This window comes from Phyllostomus discolor, chromosome 5, assembly GCF_004126475.2.
Source record: "Phyllostomus discolor isolate MPI-MPIP mPhyDis1 chromosome 5, mPhyDis1.pri.v3, whole genome shotgun sequence".
Classification (NCBI taxonomy): domain Eukaryota; kingdom Metazoa; phylum Chordata; class Mammalia; order Chiroptera; family Phyllostomidae; genus Phyllostomus; species Phyllostomus discolor.
Window position 1 is genome coordinate 121,924,184 of NC_040907.2, and position 23,407 is coordinate 121,947,590.

Below are 23,407 nucleotides of genomic sequence, written 5' to 3' on the forward strand. Positions count from 1 at the left end.
CATACTAATTAGAGATTTCAGCAGCCTGAGAGCAAAAGAGATCAGTATATTTCCTATGATGTTCTTATCTTCATACTTAATAAAACGAAAAAGGTTACCATAAATATAAGAACTTTAAACATGGTATTCCTTAACATTATGGCATTAAATATGGTATGCCCTTTAATTAATGTGCCTATAGTGAATCCCATTAGAGGAACCCAAATCTCTTCATAATAATATAAATAACTCAAGTTGTGTTCTACCATATTAAAACTGTAAGTACTGTATGCCAGGTTTAACGAACTAAGCACAATAAGCTCAGAACTGCGCAAGGAGATAATGACTATCAACAAACCCTTTCCTATTCTCCTTGTTGAAGCTATTTGCTACCTCTGTTGACTGACCCACCACTGACCAGGACAATCTCACCACTACTGGAAATGATGGCATGACTTAAAGAAGTATTAGCTATGACAGCTATGAATCACTATTGACTCTGAATCTGTGACTAATATGATGACTTGGCACTTAGCACTCATTTCAATCTCCCTCTAATTGTTTTCTGCTACTACAGAGGTTGGAAACTAAAAATTATTCCATAGGATCCCTTGCAAGAAGAGTTCTAAATATGAATTAAGTTCAGCCAGCTAGATTTTCCAAAATGAGATGTGGAACATGAAAGTGAAGTGAAGTTGTGGTCATTTTACTAAGGTTTTGGTGATTCAAGAGGTTGTGAAAATCCTGGTTGTGTGTGTGCACACATGCAATTCTCCATTTTAAGTCATAACTTTCTAAGTGTTAGGAATCAGTTATAGTTATAGAGAAGCAGTACTGGCTTCCTATACCTGTATTACAGATAAATGTGTTCTTTTTGTGTGTATATTAAACTATACAGAGCAAATCTTATTATTTTAACCATGTTTAAAAATATAGTTCAGTGGTATTAAGTACATTCACATTGCAACCACCACCACCCACCATCCATTACCAGAACTTTTTCATCAGCTCAAATGGAAACTTTGTGTTCATTAAACAATAATTCCCCATTGTACCTTCGCTCCAATTCCTGGCAACCACTACTGCACTTTATCTTTATGAATTTGACTATTCTAGATTCCTCAAATAAGTAGAATCATGCAATACTTGTCCTTTTGTGCCTGGCTTGTTTCCCTTAGCACAGTATCTTCAAGGTACATCAAGTTCTAGCATGGGAGAGAATTTCCTTCCTTTTTAAGGCAGAATAATATTACATTGTATACATCATGTTTTGTTTATCCACTCATCCATCAGTGGGCATTTGGGTTACTTCGAATCCTGCTTTCACTTCTTTTGAGTATATAACCATAAGTGAAATTGCTGGGTCATTTAGCAACTGTTTAATTTTTTTCAAGAATCACCACACCATTTTCAAAGCAGCTACACCATTTTATACTCAGTCCCATAAGCAATGCACAAGTGTTCTAAGTTTTCCACATTCTTGTCAACATCCTGTTAGTTTTTTTCTTTATTGTTGTTTTTTTAATAATAGTTATTCTAACTTGTATGAAGTGGTATCTCATTGTGGTTTTGATTTGATTTCCATAATGATTAGGGATACTGAGCATCTTTTCACATATTTATTGGACATTTGTATGTCTTTAGAGAAATGTCGATTCAAGTCCTTTGCCCATTTTTGAATTGGATTGTTTGGTTTTTGTTGGTGTTTTTTAAATTGATTTCTAGAGAGAGGGAGAGGGAGGGGGAGTGGAAAAGAGAGAAGAGAGAAAGAGAGAAAAAAAGAGAGAGAGAGAGATCAATTTGTTGTTCCACTTATTTATACATTCACTGGTTGATTGTTGTCTGTGTCCTGACCCAGGACTGAACCTGCAACCTTGGTGTAACAGAATGACTAACCAACTGAGCTACCCACATAGGGCTGAAATGGTATGTTCTTAAACTAATAGTTTTACGTTGGCCTTCTAACACCCTAATACCTCTGCAGACTGTGGCAAAGTAGCACTCCTCTGACACACCAGTTTGAATCTTGTTCTACAAGTCATCCCTAGCAGCCCACCCCAGAGCCTGGAGTAGTTTGTTTCTTGCAAGTGAACACTGATTGAATACACCAGTAAAGGCCCTTCAGGTTGCCATCTTTCAAAGCCAGTGAAGTACCCCAATTAAAGGCTTCAAGTTCTCTCATAAAGTCCACATTCTGGTTCAATTATAGGCAAGGCAAAGTAATTCTGTTGTTTCCTTGCATTTTCTGGGAAATTAATTAAGCAGATTATGGTTTTTATCCTCTCTTCTCATTAAATATGTATGTTCTTGCATAACCTTTGGAATAAATGACAAGATTTATTGCAGTAAGTTCTACAGCTAATTTTTTATCAACATAGCATATTGTGTCAGTGAAAAAAGACTTGAGTACTAAAAAATCCCATTAATAACTTAAAACAAGGGCTATGATCTGGTCATTTCATCTATTAAATATGTTCAACAGTATCAAAAATAAGAAATAAACAAATACCACACTAAAAATAAAAAAAGGGGGAGAGAAAAAAGAAAATAAGAAGGTATAGAGGAAAAAAGTGTCTAGCACATAAGGCATAATGAGGACTGAGTTTTTGTCAGAATATTTTGTTTTATTTTTAGAGAAGACAATAGGGATTACTAAGAAGATCACTAAGGCCTATGTGATTAGCAAATAATAAGTCCTCAGTAAGCATTATTAAATATTGTATAAAAAAGGAAGTGACAACCAAAATAATTTAGTAACTCAGTTTCCCAATCCCCTTCCAAACAGGATTATTAAAAATAGAACAGACCCTGGCCAGTTGTGGCTCAGCTGGTTAGAGCACTGTACCATAACCAAAACATTGTGGGTTCAATTCCCAGCTAGGGCACACACTTAGGTTCTGGGTTCGATTCCCAATCTGGGCCCACATGATCTCTGGTACAGGGTGTACAGGAGGCAATCAATTGATGTTTCTCTCTCACATTAATGTTTCTCTCTCCGTTCCTCTCTCTCTAAAAGCAATGAAAAATGTCCTCGAGTGAAGATAATTTTTTTTTTTTTAAAGAGGATGCCAGCCCCGGCTGGCGTAGCTCAGTGGATTGAGCGCGGGCTGCGAACCAAAGTGTCGCAGGTTCGATTCCCAGCCAGCGTACATGCCTGGGTTGCAGGCCATGACCCCCAGCAACCACACATTGATGTTTCTCTCTCTCTCTCTCTCCCTCCCTTCCCTCTCTAAAAATAAATAAAATCTTTAAAATCTTTATATATATATATATATATATATATATAGAAAAAGAGGATGCCATAAAAAAGAACATCTTACCATTTGTGACAGCATGGAAGGATGTAGAGGGTGTTAAGTAAAAAACATCAAAGAAAGATAAATATCAAACGATTTCACATATATGTAGAATTTGAAGAAAAAAGAAATGAACAAGCAAAATACTCATAGATACAGAAAATAGACTGATGGTTACCGGGGGAGGGGGTTAGGAGGCTGGGTGAGAAAGGTGAAGGAATTAAGTACAAATTAGTAGTAATGAAATAGTCACAGGGATGTAAAGTACAGCATAGGGAATATAGTCAATATTTTAATATATGTAATTGTCCACTATGCTGTACACCTGAAACTAATACAAAATATTAAGTGTAAACTGTAATGGAAAAACAAAAATAAAATAAAATTAAGTTAAAATAGGAGATCTAAGATAGCAGCAGAGTAGGTGAAAGTTTCACTCACCTCCTCCAGGAAGAAACTAAGGTTTACAACTAAGTTATAGAACAATCAACCTGTATAGCTGAACAGAAGTCTTACAACTAATGATATATAAAAGAAGTCACAGCAAGACTGTGACAGCCTTGCTGTGACAGCAAGGATGGAGAAACTAAAAGGACTGGCGCTATATTCATGTGCGGTGGCTGAGAATCTGGAGGGATATCTCAGCTGCAAAGGTCCCCCCGAGAAGCAAGGAGTCTCAGTTCCACACTGTACACCCCAGCCTGGAACACTAGTGCCAGAAAGAGGAGTTCACGTAACATCTGGCTGTGAAAATCAGCAGAGATTCCATCTGCCAGGGTGAGATGGAAGACTGCTAAAAACCCAAGCACTTTTTTAAAGGGCCAGGGCACAAAATCTTGTTCTCACTCACTCTGAGTCCAGCAGAGGGACGGTAGCTCAGAGTGGACTGGAGTCATAGAGGGAAAAACTGAGTTGAGTGCCTTCAGGAAGAGGGCTGGAGGGACATGCCCCAAATCAAATGACAGAAGAAATGCCCAGAAAAAGTAAACAAAATGAAGGAAAGCAATCCCTCTTCCACATCACCCAGAGATGCCATATTTCTGGAGTTGAGCACTCGGCTCTGTTAGGCATCAGCCCATGGTGATGCGCTAGCCCCACCCTCCAGACTCCCAGTGGCCCTGCCTTGCCAAACTGGCACCCTGGAGAGGAACCAGCTGGCTGCAGACAGCCTGGGACCACTGCAGAGCTTCTTGGAAAGATCTCAAAGAGGTCAGGGCAGACCCTGGGAATATCAGAAACACACAGGTAGAGATTAAATTGTGTGGCTTTCAGGCAAGGGCCATATTTGTTCCACTGCCCCAACCACTGCCACTGGTCTTGTGGAGAGCCCTCCCTCCCTAGAGCCATATCTTAATCTGTTTTAACCTGATAAACTCTACTGGCCCCACCTGGACAACTCCCTGAGACCCCACCCCACTGCAAAGTCCCCAGGCAGGAGACAGCTGGCTTTGGTATGACCTAAGGCTCTGATGTGGAGTTTGAACCTGTATCAGCCTGGTAACCGCCACTCACCTCTACCTGGTGACTCACAAGGACCTGCCTCATGCAACTCACATACCACTAGAGGCTTGTTCAGAGCCTGAGCCTAATAGGAAGCTGGCAGATGGAGGTGGATCTCGTGGTGCCTTGGGCCTTTTGCTACCCAGACCCAGGTTCAGGACAGTGGAAGACAAATTTGATACATAGCTTAGCCCCTCCCATGCACACCCAGGACCAGGAGAGGCAGCCACCAACAGTAGATCACTTTGTACAATAGCTCCTAACATGCAGCCCACGGCTAGTCACAGGCAGTATCTGACATTGAAATACACTGGAGTCCCTCCCAAGAGGCACCAGAACCAACACACCCAGTGCCTGGCTTCAGATCACATCAGAGCACAACCCGATTAGCTTCATAAGTGGTACACCCAAAGATAGATCTTGACAGGCACCAGAACCAGCTGGGGAAAATTCCGTTCCATAGGGTCAGCTCTGCACAGCAACTCGAACACTGTGGTCAAGGTCAGTCTTCACAGCCAGCTGAAGGGTCAACCCCACACATGGACGGTCCAAAAGCAATCAAGACTAAGCTACAACAGAGGGGCTCACATAAGGGGCATTCCTGGAACACCTAGCTCAGGTGATCAGGGAAATTGCATGACTGAGTCCCACAGAACATCTCCTATATAAGGTCATGCTACTAAGACGTAGTAGATCTACCTAATACACGGAAGCAAATACAAAGAGACAGCCAAAATGGGGAGACGAAGAAACATGCCCCAAATCAAAGGACAGAAGAAATGTCCCAAAAAAGAAGTAAACTAAATGAAGGAAGGCAAACTAACCAAGTTCAAAACAAAGGTTTTAAGAATGCTCAAGGAACTTAGGGGACAAATATATACACTCAGTGAGAACTTAATCAAACAGTAAACATAAAAAAAAACAGAAACCATGAAAAAAAGAACTAGTCAGAAATGGAGAATATAGTATCTGAAATGAAGGATATGCTAGAAGGAATCAACATCTGATTAGATGGAGCAGAGGAGCAAATCAGCCATTTGGAAGACAAAATAGCAGAGAACATCTGATTGGAACGGCACTAAAAAAAAAGAATTTAAAATTGGCAGTTACAAAATAGCTACAGGGATGTAAAATACAGCACAGGGAATATAGTCAATAATATGGCAATAACTAAAGCACCGTAACTATGTATGGTACTAGAAGCACTAGACTTATTAGGGGAAATCACTTCTTTAATTTATATAAATGTCTAACCACTATGTTGTACACCTGAGGCTAATACAATATTGAATGTCACCTGTTTTGAAAGCATTTTACATTTTTAAAAAATATTCTTAAAAAATCCTATTTGGAGGACTGACATAGGATTTTCAACTAGGGACAAACAGGAAAATTAAAACAAGAATAAATTTGCAACTAAAATAATTTTAAAATGAAAAGAATAAAAACAAACGTAAGATTAAAAGTGACAAAGGAAATGATAGTCATTTTAATTTGCTCATGAAGACAAAACAAAGGTTATATCAGGTAGGAAGAGTTAACTGCACTAAAAGGGAAAGCATATTCAACTGGAACTAATAAATTTGTTATCGTATCCTTCCAAGGAAGACAAGAGTACATATTCTTCCTTGGGGTGAACTAATCAATCTTTTCTGAGCTGAAAAATTCCAAAAGGACTCATTTAACTTTTGTATGACAAGCACAATGAGATAATAAGGATTACCAGCTATACAATCAATACCTCTTGATGCAGGAATACAGGAAGCAGGATGTGTAGGTATAAGATATTTGATATTTGCAGACTGCTGTTCCTTTAAAAGAATACTGTACATATCCTAATTCACACACTCCTTACATTCTGAACTATGTTCAGTGCATTTTCAGGAAATGACAACAAGTAACAATTAGATTAGCTAACACTTAAAACATTTACAAAGTGCCAGGAACTATGCTATGTGTTTTACTTGTATGCTCAAATATCCTTACAAAAACTGTATTAAGCAGGTATTATCTTCCTTACTTTACAGATACCTGACACAGATGGGTTAAGTAACTTGCCCAAGATGAACTTGTACTAGTAACTAGTACAGACAAGTTTTCAACCCAGGCAATCTCATCTCAAAGTCCATGTTCTTCTACGCTACACCATATCACCTCACATGAGCTAAGGGATCCTGTGCTACTGTAGGGAATGAATCTCACATATATTACATATTTTCTAATGATCAGCAAAGGAATTTATCAACAGTCTTCTTATATCAGACAAAGATTATATCAATGAAACTGCCTACTAGTGAAGGCTTTTTGAATCAGAGGTTTGCACTGTTCAGGCTCACACATTTACTGTCTGTGATATACAGATGTCAGGCACTAAGGCATTCCCCAGTGACAGAGAGTCTTAAGATGCCCTCATGGTAAATTTATTTACCTATTAAATATTCATTGCACTTATAATGTGAAGCATATTGCACTAGACAATGTGACATTTACTTAGATGAATCTGAAACAGATCCTATCCGCAATGATTTTAGTCTAGAAAGGGATACTAAAGAAAGTTTTAAAAAGTTAAACAATATTACAGCTGCTAGTTCTTATATACATTAGCTTACTCAATCTTCAAAACAACACTAATAAAACCTTTACTTTTGTAGTTTGTTTAAAAACCTGGAAAGTTCAGGGTGTTGGAGGAAAAAAGTTATAACCAGTTGGTATGATCAGAGAAGGGAACTTGAAAAAGGCATTTGAGCTAAGTCTTAAGGAAGGGGTGAAACTGTGTATAGAGATAGAGATACAAGAATAATTGTTAGAAGAGTTTAAAATAAATAATGAAGTTTGGAGCTAGAATGAAAAGTAATGACAAGCTGAATAAAGGAAACAGCTTCTAAAAAGTGGAGACATAGGATGAAGGGAATACTACAGTAGATGAAAGGACACAACTGTTTGAACTCAAACTTTCCAACAGGTACATTTTTAAAAAGAGCATTATGTGAACATCTGCTTGTGAAAAAGGAGTAAACATGTTTTTCCCTGTTACACCCTGAGCATCATGTATAAAACAAACATTAAGATGACTGAAATGTGAAGACAGGAAGGCAGACTAGCTAGGCACCTTGGAACAGAAGAAAAAGAACACAACGGTGAGTTGTCAGGGTGGGTTTTTTTTTTAAAGAGAGAGTGGGGGAAAGGAGGGATAAAGAGAGAAAGAGAAACATCAACGTGAAAGAGAAACATCGATTGTCATATGTGCCCTGACTGGCGACCAAAACCCTCAACCTAGGCACATACCCTGACCAGAAACCAAACCCATGACCTTTTGGTTTTCGGGACAATGCCTAACCAACTGAGCCACTCCAGCCAGGGCTGTCTGCATGTTTTTGTTTATTTTGCACGAATATCCCAGAGTGGATACTGGAAAAGCCAGAAACCTGGAAATGACAATAGGTGCTCACATAAAGTCCCTAAAAAGCCTGTTTTCCCCACCCAAAGGACCAGAAAAGAGGCAGCCTAGCAAGAAAAACCTTTTAAACAATAACTGCTCTATTCCAGTCAAATATTATAGAAAAAACTATGGCCCCACCTCCACTAGCAGAGGCTGAGTGGAAAGCCTAGATTTCTAACTGTGTCAAGTTGCAACTAGGCCATCCCTTCCCTTGCCACCTGATGATATAACAGAAAGCCAAGTAGGGAGCCAGTTGGTCATAATTGCCTAGCAGTAACAAGTCCCTCCCCATTTCTTAACATGGTATTAGTGTAGAGCATAAGGGGAACCTGGATCCCACTCAGCACTGATGAGGCTCCCCCTCCCCACTCCTTGCTAAGGTGTGGTCAGACAAGTCCTAGTGGAGAATCAGAGCTAACACCAATGCCCACTGGTGCCCAGTAGTGAGGAGGCCAAGCACATCCCCCCTTCCCACTTCCTCCACTAAGGGGAATAATAATGAGGTCCCCCCACACCGTCTTAGCTACTAAACTAGAAAACCTGAACCTCTACTTGGCACTAAGGAGGGGGCACCTGTAGAAAGTTACAATATGAGTGACTAATATCATCCATGAATATAGATGAAAAATCCTTAACAAACTATTAGCAAATAAAATTCGGCAATATGTAAATATATATTTATGTATATAAACACCATGAGTACGTGGGGTTTATCCCAAGGATGCAAGACTGGTTCAATATAAAAAATCAAACAATGTAATAGTCCACTATGTAAAGCAGCTAAAGAAGAAAAAGCACAAGATTGTATCAGTTCATGCAGAAAAACCATCTGACAAAAAATTTATCATGAGCACTCATTCATGATTTTAAAAAAACTTTTCAGCCCCGGCTGGTGTGGCTCAGTGGACTGAGTGCTGGCCTGCAAGCCAAAGGGTCACTGGTGTGATTCCCCATTTGGGGCACATGCCTGAGTTGCAGGCCAATTACCCAGTAGGGGGTGTGCAAGAGGCCACCACACATTGATGTTTCTCTCTCTTCTTCCCTGCCCCTCTAAAATAAGTAAATAATCTTTAAAATAAAATAAGATTAAAAAAAACTTTCAGAAAACTAGGAATAGAGGGGAAATTCTCAATTTGGTAAAGAATATCTATAAAAACCTATAGTTAACATCATATGTAATGGTGAAAAACTGAATGCTTTCCCCTAAGGATCAAGAAAGGCAAGGATGTCCACTATCCATATTGCTATTCAACATAGGACTGAAGTTCTGGCCAGAACAATAAGGTAAGGAAGGAAATAAAAAGCGTACACATTGGGAATGAGGAAATAAAAATTTTCCTATTTGCAGGTGACATGACAGTCTACAATAGAAAATCCAAGGAATCTACAAAAAGAAAACCCCAAACATCCTAAAACTAATATATGAGTTCAGTAAGATTACAAAAGCAACATACAAAATTCAATTGTATTTCTGTATGTTAGCAATAAATACATGGACAAAGAAATTTAACATATAATACCACTTATAATCACAAAGAAGAAATATCTAGATAAATCTAAAACATGTATAGGATCTATATATTGAACATGCTGATGAAAGAAATCAAAGAAGGCCTAAATAAATGGAGATATTCATGGATTATCCAACTCGACATGGTAAAAATGTCAATCTCCTCAAATTTATACATAAGTTTAACGTAATTATTATAAAAATGCCAACAATATAGACAAGACTGTCCAAAAACCTATATAGAAAGGTAAAGAAATCTGAATAGTTAAATCAGTTCTGAACAAGAATATAGTGGAGGAAATCACTCTACACAATTTCAAGATTTAACTGAAGCAATCAAGACTATGTGATACTGGTAGAAGGACAGACTCAGAGATGAACTGAACAGAATAGAATACTAAGAAATAGCCCTGCGAGAGTATGGCCAACTGATTTTTGACAAAATTGAAAAAATAATTCAATGTTTGGTAGTTGAAAAACAGTGTCAGAGCAACTTGATATCCATAGGCAAAAACAAAAAAACAAAACAAAACCCCAAAAAACAAAAACAACCTTAACCAAATCTCACATCTTATGCATAATTTCATTAAAAATATATCATAAATTTAAATGTAAAGTATAAAACTATAAAACTTTTATTTATTTTTAGAGATTTTACTTATTTGTTTTTAGAGAGGGGAAGGGAGGGAGAGAAGCATCAATATGTAACTGCCTCTTGAACACCCCCTACTAGGCACCTGGCCTGCAACCCGGGCATGTGCCTTGACTGGGAATCGAACTAGCGACCCATTGGTTTGCAGTCCAGCACTCAAGCCACTGAGCCACACCAGCCAGGGTGTAAAACTACAAAACTTTTAGACAATAACATAGAAGAAAATCTTCAGGACCTAGGGTGAAGATCTAAACCTGATACTCAAAAGCACAATACAAAACAATAAAAATGATAAATTAGACTTCAACAAAATTAAAAACTTTTACTCTACAAAAGACCCTGTCAAGAGAATGCAAAGACAAGCTACAGACTGGGAGAAAATATTTGCAAACCTGGGAAACAATATATATCTAGAACGTATAAAAAATTACCCAAATTCAACAGTAAAAAAAACACAAATCCAATTAGCAAATGGGCAAAAGACATAAAGAGGCATGTCACCGAAGAGGATATATGAGTGGCAGATAAACACATGAAAAAAATGCTCAACAACATTAGCTACTAGGGAAATGCAAATTTAAGATTATGCTGAGGTATCACTACACACCTATTAGAACAGCTAAAATAAATATGACAATATGAATGACAGCAAGAATGTGGAGAAACTGGATCTCTCACACACTGCGGGTGGGAAAGTAAAATTGTATATCCATTCTGGACAGAGGTTGACAATTTCTTAAAAAATGAAACATATACTACTGTACAACCTAGCAATTGTACTCTTGGGCATTATCCCAGAGAAATAAAAATGTATGAGCACACAAAAACCTCTCTACAAATGTTCACAACAGCATTATTTGTAATAGCTGGAAGGTGTAAAAGACCAAAATGTCCCATAATATGTGAGGAGTTAAACAAACTGTGGTGCTTTCATAGGATGGAATACTACTCGGCAATAAAAAATGAATGAACTATAGATACACACAATAACTTAGGTGGGCTTCATGGGCATCATGCTGAGTGAAAAAAGCCAATATCAAAAGGTCATATGTGGTATGATTCCATTTATATAACATCTTCGAAATGACAAAATTCTATAGATGGAAAACAGATAAGAGTTGTCAGGGGTAAGATACAGTGTATGTTGGGGTGTAGGAGGGCAACAATAAAGGGGTAGGCCAAGAAACATCTTTATAGTGGTAAAATAATTCTGTATCTTGATCGGGGCAATAGTTACACAAGTCGACTAATGATAAAATGATACACAACTAGACGCACAAATTAAACAAATGTCAATTTCCTGGACTTGATGCTGTACTGTAATTATGTAAGATGCAACCATTGCAGGAAACTGGGTAAAAGGTGCATGAGATCCTTCTGCTCTATCTTTGTAACTTCCTGTGAATCTAGAATTATTTCAAAATAAAAAGTAAGGTTTGTTTTTTAAAAGAGGAAAATGTCCTAAAAATAGCACATGTGCATATTTTCAAATAAATAAAGTAATCAAACTATTAATAGCTAGTCCTCCAGTGGACTCTCTCACTCCCTAAATTAAATATTTCTAAAATTTCTAAATGTTATACAATGAGCATATAATGCTTAATAAACAGAAGGGAAAAGTCCTTTTTAAGAAAATGAACACATTTTATTTTTCACTGAAGTACATCACACTTAAATAGATATGGGGACTTCTGATCAAGATGGCAGCATAGAAATACATGGCTCACCTTCTCGCAAAACATCAAAATCACAACTAAATTATAGAACAACCATCATGGAGAACCATCAGAAAATGAGTTGAATACAAGTCTGACTATGGAATAAAAGAAACCACAGCCATCCAGACTGATAGAAGGGGCAGAGATGCATAACAGGCTGGTCCCATACCCATGTGTGGTGGATAAAAATTTGGGAGAAAGCCCTGGCTGGTGTGGCTCGGTGGATTAAGTGACAGAATGAGAAGCACAGGGCTGCGGGTTCAATTCCCAGTCAGGGCATATGCCTGGGTTGCTGGCCAAGTCCCTGGTAGAGGGCATGCGAGAGGCAACCACACATTGATGTTTCTCTTTCTTTCTCCTTCCCTTCTCCTCTCTCTAAAAATAAATACATAAAAATCTTAAAAATAAATCAGGGAGCAAAATGTTCTGAAGGTATACGCTCTCTAATATGCCTTGATGTCCTCCTACCTTACTGTGGTGTTATGGAATTTGAGATCACGTTATGATGCCGATTTAGGATTATAAATGAAAGTATTGCACTGTTTCTTCATGTTATAAAACTGAGGCCACAGCTGTGATTTGCAGCCCAACTGCCACCCAAGATGGGCCCTGAACTTTAAATAGGCTTTTTATCTTATTTTGAAGACTCACAGGTTGAACTTTCTTCTTTACAGATTTTTAAAAATACATATTTTAGTGATTATGCTATTATAGTTGTCCCATTTTTTTTCTCCTCTTTATTCTCCTCTGCCCTGCATGTCCTCCCCCACCAGCATTCCCCCACCTTAGTTCATGGCCGTGGGTTGTACATATAAGTTCTTTGGCTTCTCCATTTCCCATACTATTCCTAACCTCCTTCTGTCTATTTTGTACCTACTATTTATACTTTTTTTTTAAAGATTTTTTAAAAGATTTTATTTATTTATTTTTAGAGAGGGAAGGGAGGGAGATAGAGAGAGAGAGAGAGAAACATCAATGTGTGGTTGCTGGGGGTTATGGCCTGCAACCCAGGCATGTACTCTGGCTGGGAATCGACCCTGGGACACTTTGGTTCCCAGTTGGCGCTCAATCCACTGAGCTATGCCAGCCAGGGCTTATTTATACTTTTTAATAAAAAGTATGTTTTATTGATTATGCTGTTACAGTTTTCCCATTTTTCTCCACTTTGTCCCCCTCCACCCTGCACCTACCCACCCTCCAGCATGCCCCTACCCCTTAGTTCATGTCCATGGGTTGTACATATAAGTTCTTTGGTTTCTCAGTTTCCTATGCTATTATTAACCTCCCCCATCCATTTTATGCCTACCAATTATGCTTCTTATTCCCTGTACCTTTCCCCCATTCTTCCCCTCCCCCCCCACTGAAAACCCTGCATATGATTTCCATTTCTCTGGTTCTGTTCCTGTTGTAGTTATTTGCTTACTTGTTTTTTTTTTAGGTTCAGTTGTTGATAGTTATGAATTTGTTGTCATTTTCCTGTTCATAGTTTCTAATCTTCTTCTATTTCTTAAATAAGTCCCTTTAACATTTCATATAAGGGCTTGGTAATGATGAACTCCTTTAACTTTACCTTATATGGGAAGCACTTTATCTGCCCTTCCATTGTAAATGATAGCTTTGCTGGATAGAGTAATCTTGCATGTAGGTCCTTGCCTTTAATGACTTCAAATACTTTCCAACTCCTTCTTGCCTGCAAGGTTTCTTTGGAGAAATCAGCTGATAATCTCATGGGAACTCCTTCGTAGATAATTCTCTCTTTTTCTCTTGATGCTTGTAATATTCTCTCCTTGCCACTTTAATCTTGGGCTACTTAATAATGATGTGCCTTGGTGTGTGCTTCCTTGGGTCCAATTCTTTGGGACTCTCTGAGCTTCCTAGACATTCTGGAAGTCTATTTCCTTGGCCAGACTGAGGAAGTTTTCCTCCTTTATTTGTTCAAATATGTTTTCAATTTCTTGCTCTTGTTCTCTTTCTGGCACCTCTATGATTCAGATGTTATAGCGCTTAAAACTGTCCCACATAGGTTCCTAAGCCTCTCTTCATTGTTTATTCTTCCATCATTTAAAAAAATTGAAAAGACAAAAGAAATGGAGGATGACTTAAAAGTTGCTTTCTATCTCTGGGAAAAAGGAGCAGCATTTGGCCATGTTCTTTTGTTTTCTATTCCTGTCCTAAATCCAAGAGCATGGTTCTCAGGAAAACCAGTTCCCCAGTTTAAAAAGAATTCCTTTTAGTTTCTTGTAGGAAAAAAGGAAAACCCCATTTAGCACTGATACTACATACTGTTCTGTTCATTTTCTCTGCCAAAAAAAGAAAAAGAAAAAAAACAAAAAAACACTTTAAGCTGGGGTTTGACATCCTGCTTTCAGATACTCTTTTTATTAGTGAATGATGATGGTTTGCTAATGATCAATAGGTAATAATTTTTGTAATGCCATCAAGTGGCTCTCTATTTCTGCTCTCACGGCTGTGTTAATGCTTAACTGTTGTGCCTTAAAGCTGAAACCAGTAACTATGCATCCTGTAAACAAGGTATTGGGTTTACAGAATTGTTCATTGCATAGACAATTTTAAATGTTGTTGCAAGCTAACGAGTTACACCATTTTTACAATTTCTTTCTCTCCTCCTCCCTTTTTTTGCCCACAAATGATACTATAATGTTTATTTAGTCAAAGAACAGACTAAACAAGGGTAAAAAGTTTACCACTGAATTTGCCATCATTTCATTGCCTTGATTCTGTTTGTGCCCTATGATGCAAAACAAGTCAGTAGCTTTTAACTATTTACTAATAGAATGTGATTGTAAAATGTACAGTTTGGTTGTGTTTAATTATGAAATTCTTCAAATATAAAAAACCATGAATTTTTGGATGCTCAACATTTAAAAACAAAATTTGGGAGAGATATCCCAGGGGGAGGAGTCCCAGCCCAACACTAGAACCCCTACCCAGGGTTCCAGTGCCAGGAAGATAAGTCCCCATTACTTCTGGCTATAAAAACCAGTGGATATTGAGTCTGTGTAAGAAACTTCTGGAGTCCCAAGCAGTTCCTCTTAAAGAATCCACACATGGACTCACCTACTCAGACTCACTCCCTCTGAGCTCCAGCACCAGAGTAGATCTTGAAAGGCACCAGAGGCATACAGGAAATAACTGAGGTGTCTGGTATCAAGAGGAGAGCAGGGGACAGCTTTCTCTCAGAAAGAAAGGCAGGCAGAGGCCACTGTCCCTTTTCTGAACGCTCTTGCCACACAGTCAGCAGGAAGGTACCATATCTGAGACTCCATCAACCTAGCTAACACTGTTTGCCTCACCCTGAAAATCCCCTGAAATTCAGTGCCACCCAATTTACAGGCCCACCCACGCTGTTAACGGTGATTTTTCCATATGAATGGCTGGTCTTGGCTCCTGCTTTACAACTTCTTACATCCTCTCAGACAAGCTACAGCCGGCCGTAGTGAGGCCCCAACCCCTGCACCTCTTGCTAAGTAGACCCAGGCCCAAAACTAGCAGCAATCAGTCTGGACTCACAGGTTGGCTTCACCTGGGAATCTCCAAGTCCAATACAACTAGCAGCCATCTCAGATTGATTTATAGCTCAGAAAATGTGACTCTGGGCAGAACGCAGGTGGGGGCTGACCCTGGCCTGCACCACCAGGGAAACCCTAGGGCCAGTGCACCCAGTGGATAGCTACAGACCATATTAGAGCACCAGTACCTGGCCCCTACACAGGTGATCCTACCCAGACAGCAGAAATTGGTGATCAGTGGTTATAGCCAGTCCTTGCAGCCAACTAGCCTGGGTTAATCCCTTCCATTGATGTGCCAACAGCAAGCAGTTAAGGCTCAACTATAAGAGGCGGGTGTACTCAGAACACACAGAGGATGCACCTTGATAACCCAGCTTGGGGCGTCCCCAGAATGGGGCACAGGAGAGGCAACCACACACTGATGTTTCTCCCCCTTTCTCCTTCCCTTCCCCTCTCTATAAAAATAAATAAAATATTTTTTTAAAAATAAAAAGATCAAAACTATGAATAATAAAATGGCAGTAAATACATACCTATCAACAATTGAATCAAAGAAACAGACTAAGCATAGAACAGAGACAGAATCATGGACATGGAGAGTGTTTGATGTTGCCAGATGGGAAGGGATGTGGAGGAATGAGTGAAGAGATGAGGGGATTAAGAAGTACAAATAGGTACATAGTTAAAGAATAGCCATGGGGATGTAAAGTACAGCATAGGAAATGGAGTAGTAGCAAAAGAACTTAAACACATGACCCATGAACAGTGGTGTGAGGATTGCCTGAGGGAGTGGGGTTGCTGGGTAGATAGGGGTATAGGGGGAAAGCTGGGTCAACTGTAATAGTTTAAAAAAACATAATTTTTAAAAATGCCACTTTAAAAAATAAACAGATAGGAATAGAAAATTAAGAAAATCAATTAAATTCAATTATTAACCCCTGTTTGGATATACACACTAAATAAGAGATAAGAAATAGTGAGGCAACTAGCAAGATCAGTAAATTCAACAGTAGGTGTGATTATAGATTCACTTCCCTCTGCCATAAAACAGTGTGACTTTGGAAAATGACTTAACCTTTATACTTTAAGAGATTATAAACAAACTAATCAGAGACATTGAACACATCATACTTTGCAAATTAGAATAACAAAATTCTAAATGTTAGAATTGTAAGCAACATGGGAGGATCTGGTACAATTCTTTAATTTATATCTGAAGAAATTAAGACTAAAGAGTTAAATAACCTTCAGACAGCTATTCCACAACAGAATCTGATATAAAATCCAGAAAGCACAGTAATTAACAATGCTGGCTCTGGAATCAAACTGCCTAAGTTCAAACTGTGGATTTATCACTTGTTATGTGACCTTGCAGCAGTTACTTAACCTCATTGGGCCTCAGTATTTTTATCTGTAAAATGAAGAGAATACTAGTCCCTATACCATAGGCTTATTGTGAAGATTACACGGAATATACATGTAATGCATTTATAATAATCCTTGGCAAATAGAAACTGCTCAATAAATGTAAGCTAGTATTGCCATCACATATTAACTCCTTTCTGCTAGTGTTGCAGGCCTGAAATTCAATCATTATGAGTATCATCTGTCAACTAATAGTTACACCTACTCTTAATTCTGGAAACCTTTGGGTTAATAAATACAGGCATTTGAAAACCACTTTTAAATCTCATACAGCTTTGCTCAGGGTGGAATTAACTTTCAGCAAAACAACGATGTAATCAAGTAACATTAACTGAGAAACAGAATAGCAAGACAATAGTGATTTCAGTTAACTAATGCAGAATTCTACACATGAACATGAGTTTCTCATTTATATGAGTTTCTCATATCATTTAATATCAAATTCAACAGGAGCACTGCACTCACCAACATTTTTAAAAAGTATGTCATATGTAACTGATTATTATTGATACCTAAAAGCACTTTAAGAATTTTGGAGGAGATTGGGGAAATTTCCTAATGTGACAAGAATCAGTAAGTGGAAAGACACAAACTATTCTATTAGCTTAATTATGCAAACACACACAAGACTAAATGGTTTCTAATTTATCATTAGGCAATCTTTAGAATTCAGAGGATATATCAACAAAATGAAAACTTTACTCTATGTAAAGGTTTACAGAGCCAATGTCCATGTTCAGGTGGTGATTGTAGTGATTTAAATACACCGGATTTTTCTTGTAGTTTCACCTGATGGTATGTGCATATACACAAAACACTCATTCTCTTTTTAGGATTAAAAATTAAAACACTAATTTTTAATCCTAAATTAAAATATTTTCAGAGAGCAAACACAAACTATTCTTTTCTCCTGATCATTATCAAAAATTGCTTATTTTTTCTTAGTGAGCACAGGTCATTTTTTTCTAAAACATCTATGAAATCTGCTATAATTACACAATAATTTCAAACAGTGAACCAATTCCTACCCCCCATTTTTGACACTGTACCTGTGATTTTTTACTGTTCTACTATATTCTACTTCTGAGCAGAATTTGGGACAGCACATTTGAAGAAATCAAATAGCCTCCTCACTTATATCATCATTCTGCACCTAAGTTCTGGGGTATTTTTTGCTGCAGGGACCATGCACTCAATGTATTATTTATTTTTTAATATATTTTTTTAATGAGCACAAACCCTTTCTGGCTCCAACTTGCCTTAAACTAAATGATACACAACTATCACATTGCACTTAATTCTATAACACATCTAGAACTATCCCAACTCCATGAATAATAATCTAATAAGTAACACCATCCAGTTTATATTGAGGTACATTCTATTGAGGTACATATCATAAAACACTGTTTTATAATGAAATTATAAGTTTTATAATTAAATAAAAGTTTTTATATAATCAAGATTTAGTGGTAAACTTAATGAAAGGCTTGACCTGCCTGCATGCCAAAGCACATCAGTAAAGACGCCAAGCATATAAAATTACAATTCTTATTCTAATCACTAAAATAATATTTGGGCAGGCTAACTTTAACATATTCATTGGTAAAAAAAAATCATTATTTTAATTTATTTTTTATTTTTATATTTTAGAGATTATATTTATTTATTTTAGAGAGAGGAAAAGGGAGAGAGGAAGAGAAGGAGTGAAACATCGATCAGGGTTGCCTCTCGTATGTACCCCAACTGGGGACCAAACCCACAACCCAGTCACATGCCCTTTTTGCTTTGTAGGATGACACCCAACCAACTGAGCCACAGTGGTCAGGGTAAGATCATTATTTTTAAATATGATATACTCCAAATCAAATCAACATATTGGAAAATGAGAAATTGGCTTAAGATTTCAAATTCCATTACGATATTGTGAAAATATATTGGATTTGGACCCAAAATTTAATGTATGGTTTTGGCAGCCTTTGACTTTCATGCCAATAGTTTGTTAATGAAAATGATATTGATTTAACTTAGTCTCAAAGTTTCCAAGCTAAAACCAATTCGCTGGCATTTCTAATAACTGTGATACAGTTTAACTTAAAGGAAGACTGTTACTTAGCATGATTCTCACCTCCTTCTAGAATTTCCCACCTAGAATTTTAAGAAAACAGAAAAAGGGTCTATAGACATATTACCACTTTTTTTGTCTTTGCCATAACTCAAAAGCTTTACAAAAAATCCACAATAAAAATTTAAGGCAAATGCAAAGATAGGTCATTGACTCCACAACATTCTATTGAGGTACATATCATAAAACACTGTTTTATAATGAAATCAATATAACCAAGTTTTCTTAGTTGCTGCCATCCTCTGCAAAAGCCAGGACAGACTCACATTATGTTACATTCCGTACTGAAGTAATTACATTACTGGGAGGACCCAATGTGTGGTAAATTAACAGAGCATTTCAATATGGAAGCATGAAGTGCAGACTCAGCTTAAGATCCAGTGATGGTGCTATGTGAACGAGAGGAGGGAGCACAGGAGTATTTATACCATGGGTCTGTCACAAATCCATTGCCACATATTTAGAAGCAAATTAACCAGAGGTGGCATGTAAACACTGAATTGTTCTCCAAGTCAAGAGAGCCTGACCACGCTCTCCTATTTTTAGTTAACTTCTTGATTTCTCAAAGCCAAGAGAACCTCGAAGACCTAAAGTAAGAATCACTGTCATGATTACCCTTAGTCAAAGGGCTCTTTCTGTTCTTGTCCAACTATTATAACTCAATATCTTACATCATATCCTTAAAGAAAAAAGAAAACAAAACTAGATTTCAAAAGTTTCCAAAACCACATGCAAGCAAAAATTTTAAAACACAAAGGTACAGCATTATATAAATAGGTAACATCTTATTTATAAGCAAATACAAGCACTCAAGAGAAAATGAAAACAAATCTCAATGCCCCCAATTTCTGCAAAAACTAAAACGTTTAATCTGGGCACGACAGTGTAGTCCCTCCCTGTAACCTACATTCATGAAAAGAATTGCACTCAGCTCATCCTGTACTCTCCCACTAATGCCACAATCTTTACAAAGAACTTCATTGGTAATTTAGCAGGATACAGATTTGTATTCATATCTCAGATAAGTCAGTCTGATGTACAAAAAGAACCAAAGCTACAGGAGCTTTTAATTTAAAAAGTGAATTCAACTTTCACTATCAATATACCACTGTATAAAAAAATGAAGGCAGAAACATTTTTATCCATAACTTAACGGCTGTGCTAGGTATGCCCTACAATTAAAACCAAACATTATATCAGGCCTGTGGACAAGAATTTTAAAGGAATAGCTGGTTAATATGGTCACTCTTATTAAAAAAAATAACAATATTCATTACAATATCTGATTCAACAGTTCTCATAAACAATGTCCAAATTTCAATTCTCAGAAAAACTGTGACAATGTCTCTAAATGAGCAAAACTATGGCAAAGTTTTGAAAAAGCACTGAACTTCTAGTGATTAGCAAAATAAAAATGCTTCAGTCTGGATGACTCTTTGAAGAACAGAATATGTGCCACTGAAATCAAAACTGATTCATCTAAATACACCTGAATGTTCTGCGCTTGCAGTCCTGATGGCTTCTTCTGGAGTAAGAGATTTTCTTGCCTTAGAGAAAGTGCTCTACCATTAAACTGACTTTCTTTACAACTAAGTGATTTTGAGAACCATCAAAGGGAAACAAAAACAAAATAACTATTAGGCATGATGAGATACATTAATTGTACAACTTCATCTAACGGTTTCTTTCTTTAATTTTGCTATAACATTAAGATGCTACTCAACAGACCAGGGGTGTCAAACTCATTTTCGCTGGGGGGCATCAGACTCTCAGTTGCCTTCAAGGGCCAAATGTCATTTTAGGATTGTATAAATGTAACTGCTCCTTAACTAGGGGCAAGGAGCTGGCACTGCTGCCAGGTAGAAACAAGGTGCCAGGCCAGATAAAACAAGGTGGAGGGCCAGATTCAGCCTTCAGGCCTTGTGTTTCCCATCTGTGCAATAGATGTTACCTAAACTTTTACACGCCAAGATTTATTCAGAACTAAGTACTATGTAGATCCTCTACAGGATCTTAGTCGCTGAGGGTAAACTGAAACATAAACAACAGAAATACTACGGAAACTTCTTCAATTAAAGACCAATTAAAGAAAAGGGAGTTAATCTTTTGACAACAGCTGAAAGCAAAGAATTCATCTCTCTTTTAAGGAGATAATTACTAGTCCACTAAGCATTTGAAAGTATGACATATATACTCTATACATATAAACTAAAAGTGTGTTGCAATCGGTAAATTATCTCACAAAGAATAAACAGGTTAATACCGATTTAGAGTAGAAATACTTGATGGGAAGTTTGTTTTGAATGGTCAACAGCTTTGCAAAACTTATTATCAGATAGAAGTTGTAAAGGTAAAACAACATGAGATGTGGCTAAAGTCAAAGATTTCATAAAGTAACCTTATAAGTTAATAACTACAAAAGGAAGTTAACTTATTTATATTAAAGCAAATGGAAATATTACAATCATTATTTTTCTGGCACAATTACGGCTTTGGTACCATTTCTTCTATAAAAAACTGTGTGTCCATCTATCCTAGTTCCGTTAACACCCAACTACAAGCATCCTCTATTCTTGTTTTTCTAGATCACGTTACTAAAAATATTATTCATATAATACCTGCAAAATTGCATTAATATTGGTCCTGCAAATCTGCCAAGAGTACCCCTCCAATTTTCAAGAGATAACTCCAACCCTGGAGTTGCGAGTAAGAGGAAGATCCGGTAGGCCCCGGACTGCGGTGATTTCCCATACAGTTTTATGTGCCCGGACACCTGCATCGACCAGATTTTCGCCCTGTGGTTAAGTACGTGTGATTCAAGCTGTTGAATTGGAGCCACTCAATGCTGACTATCTATAAAATCTAGGTGTCCGCATTTTTATTCCAAGCTCTATTTTTAAATGTAAAGGTAATGCATTAAACATTCTTTGAAGATGTAAAATTCTCTGGTATTTAATATAAACTTAAATTTTAAGAAGACATAACAAAGAAAAAAGAAACAGGCTGTTAAAAGAAATCTAAATGGTATCTTTATTTTCAGAATCACGCCTTTCACTATGTTTCCTAACATCATTTCCCTTTTCACAATTTCCCTAGTCCTTTCCGCAAAACACGGCTCCTTCCCCCTAGGTTTTAAGAGGATCCACTGCCCACAAACGAGAAAGCCCCACAATCCAAGTATATTACCTTAGTGATCTTCGATGCTTTGAAAGACACCTGTGATGATGCCCAAGCCCTAAATTAGGTCCCCAAGGGCTCCTTTTCTTTTTAATTCCAATTCTTTTTTTCCTGGCCCTTTGGGCAAGACTGCTTCCCACCCGAGACCCCTTCCTCTTCCAGTCAAACCCAAATCCTTCCTCTAATTACCACCGCCCCACTTTGGTCAGCTATCTCGCGCGTCCCAACCCGGTTCTGTCTCTCGCCTCGCGGTAACCTCGGCCCTGCTCCCGCTCCTCCGATCCTTCCTCCCCACTGCCAAATCCCAGAGCATCTCTTCCTCCGGCTCCACGTTCCGGCGGGACCCCTTCAATCTCCTCTCGCTACCCTGCTTTCAAAAACCTCCAAGCCCTTGTCTTTTCGAGCCTACGTCTGCCCCAGTCTCCCACTCCCTCTTACCCCGAACCTCTACTTACCCCTCAGTCTCCGGCCGTCGCCACTCCCCCTCGGGCCCTCGCTCAACAACCTCCATTTCCCTCAGATTCCATTCTAGAGCTGCCTCTCCGGGCTCCCTCAACCGTCTCCCGTGGCCCCTCCGGAACCTATCCTCGGCAGCCCTAGGCTTCATCTCTGACACCCAACTCACCCCTGGCTGCAGGTGCCTCCCAAATTCACCTCTCCTCAGCCTCAGCTCCCACTCACCTCCGCCGTCCGAGGAGGACTGCCCAGACCCACCTCCGAGTCGGCTTCCGAGCCGCCGTCGGAGTCCGGGGCCCTCCGAGCCCCGCCGGAGTCCACTGCCTCGAGCGGCGGGGGCGGAGCCCGGGGAGGAGACCTGGAGTGGAGGCGCGGACGGTGGCGGCTGCGCGCAGGCATTGCTCCTGCCCAAGTGTCCGCAGATGAGGCAACTGCTCTCAATTCAAACCGGAACTGCTTCGGGAGGCGGGGCCCCGCTGGCGGGAGGCGGAGCTCTAAGGGTGGGGGGCGGTGCCAAAGCCGGAAGATACGCGTGCCTCGGGTGGAGAGCGAGACGACGTCAAAAAAAAAAAAAAAAAAATCAAGAGCGCATGCGTCAAG

At 38.5% G+C, this 23,407-nt stretch overlaps 1 protein-coding gene across 1 annotated transcript in view; it reads right to left on the bottom strand.

The window, feature by feature from the left end:
* Positions 1–23,260, bottom strand: part of SAMD8 (sterile alpha motif domain containing 8) — a 68,336-nt gene extending 45,076 nt beyond the window's left edge. Inside the window, exon 1 of the mRNA XM_028511669.2 lies at positions 23,033–23,260. Within this exon, the coding sequence (XP_028367470.1) occupies positions 23,033–23,206 (174 nt within the window). The 5' untranslated portion in view covers positions 23,207–23,260. The remainder of the gene's footprint in view (positions 1–23,032) is intronic.
* Between the last annotated feature and the right edge of the window lie 147 nt (positions 23,261–23,407).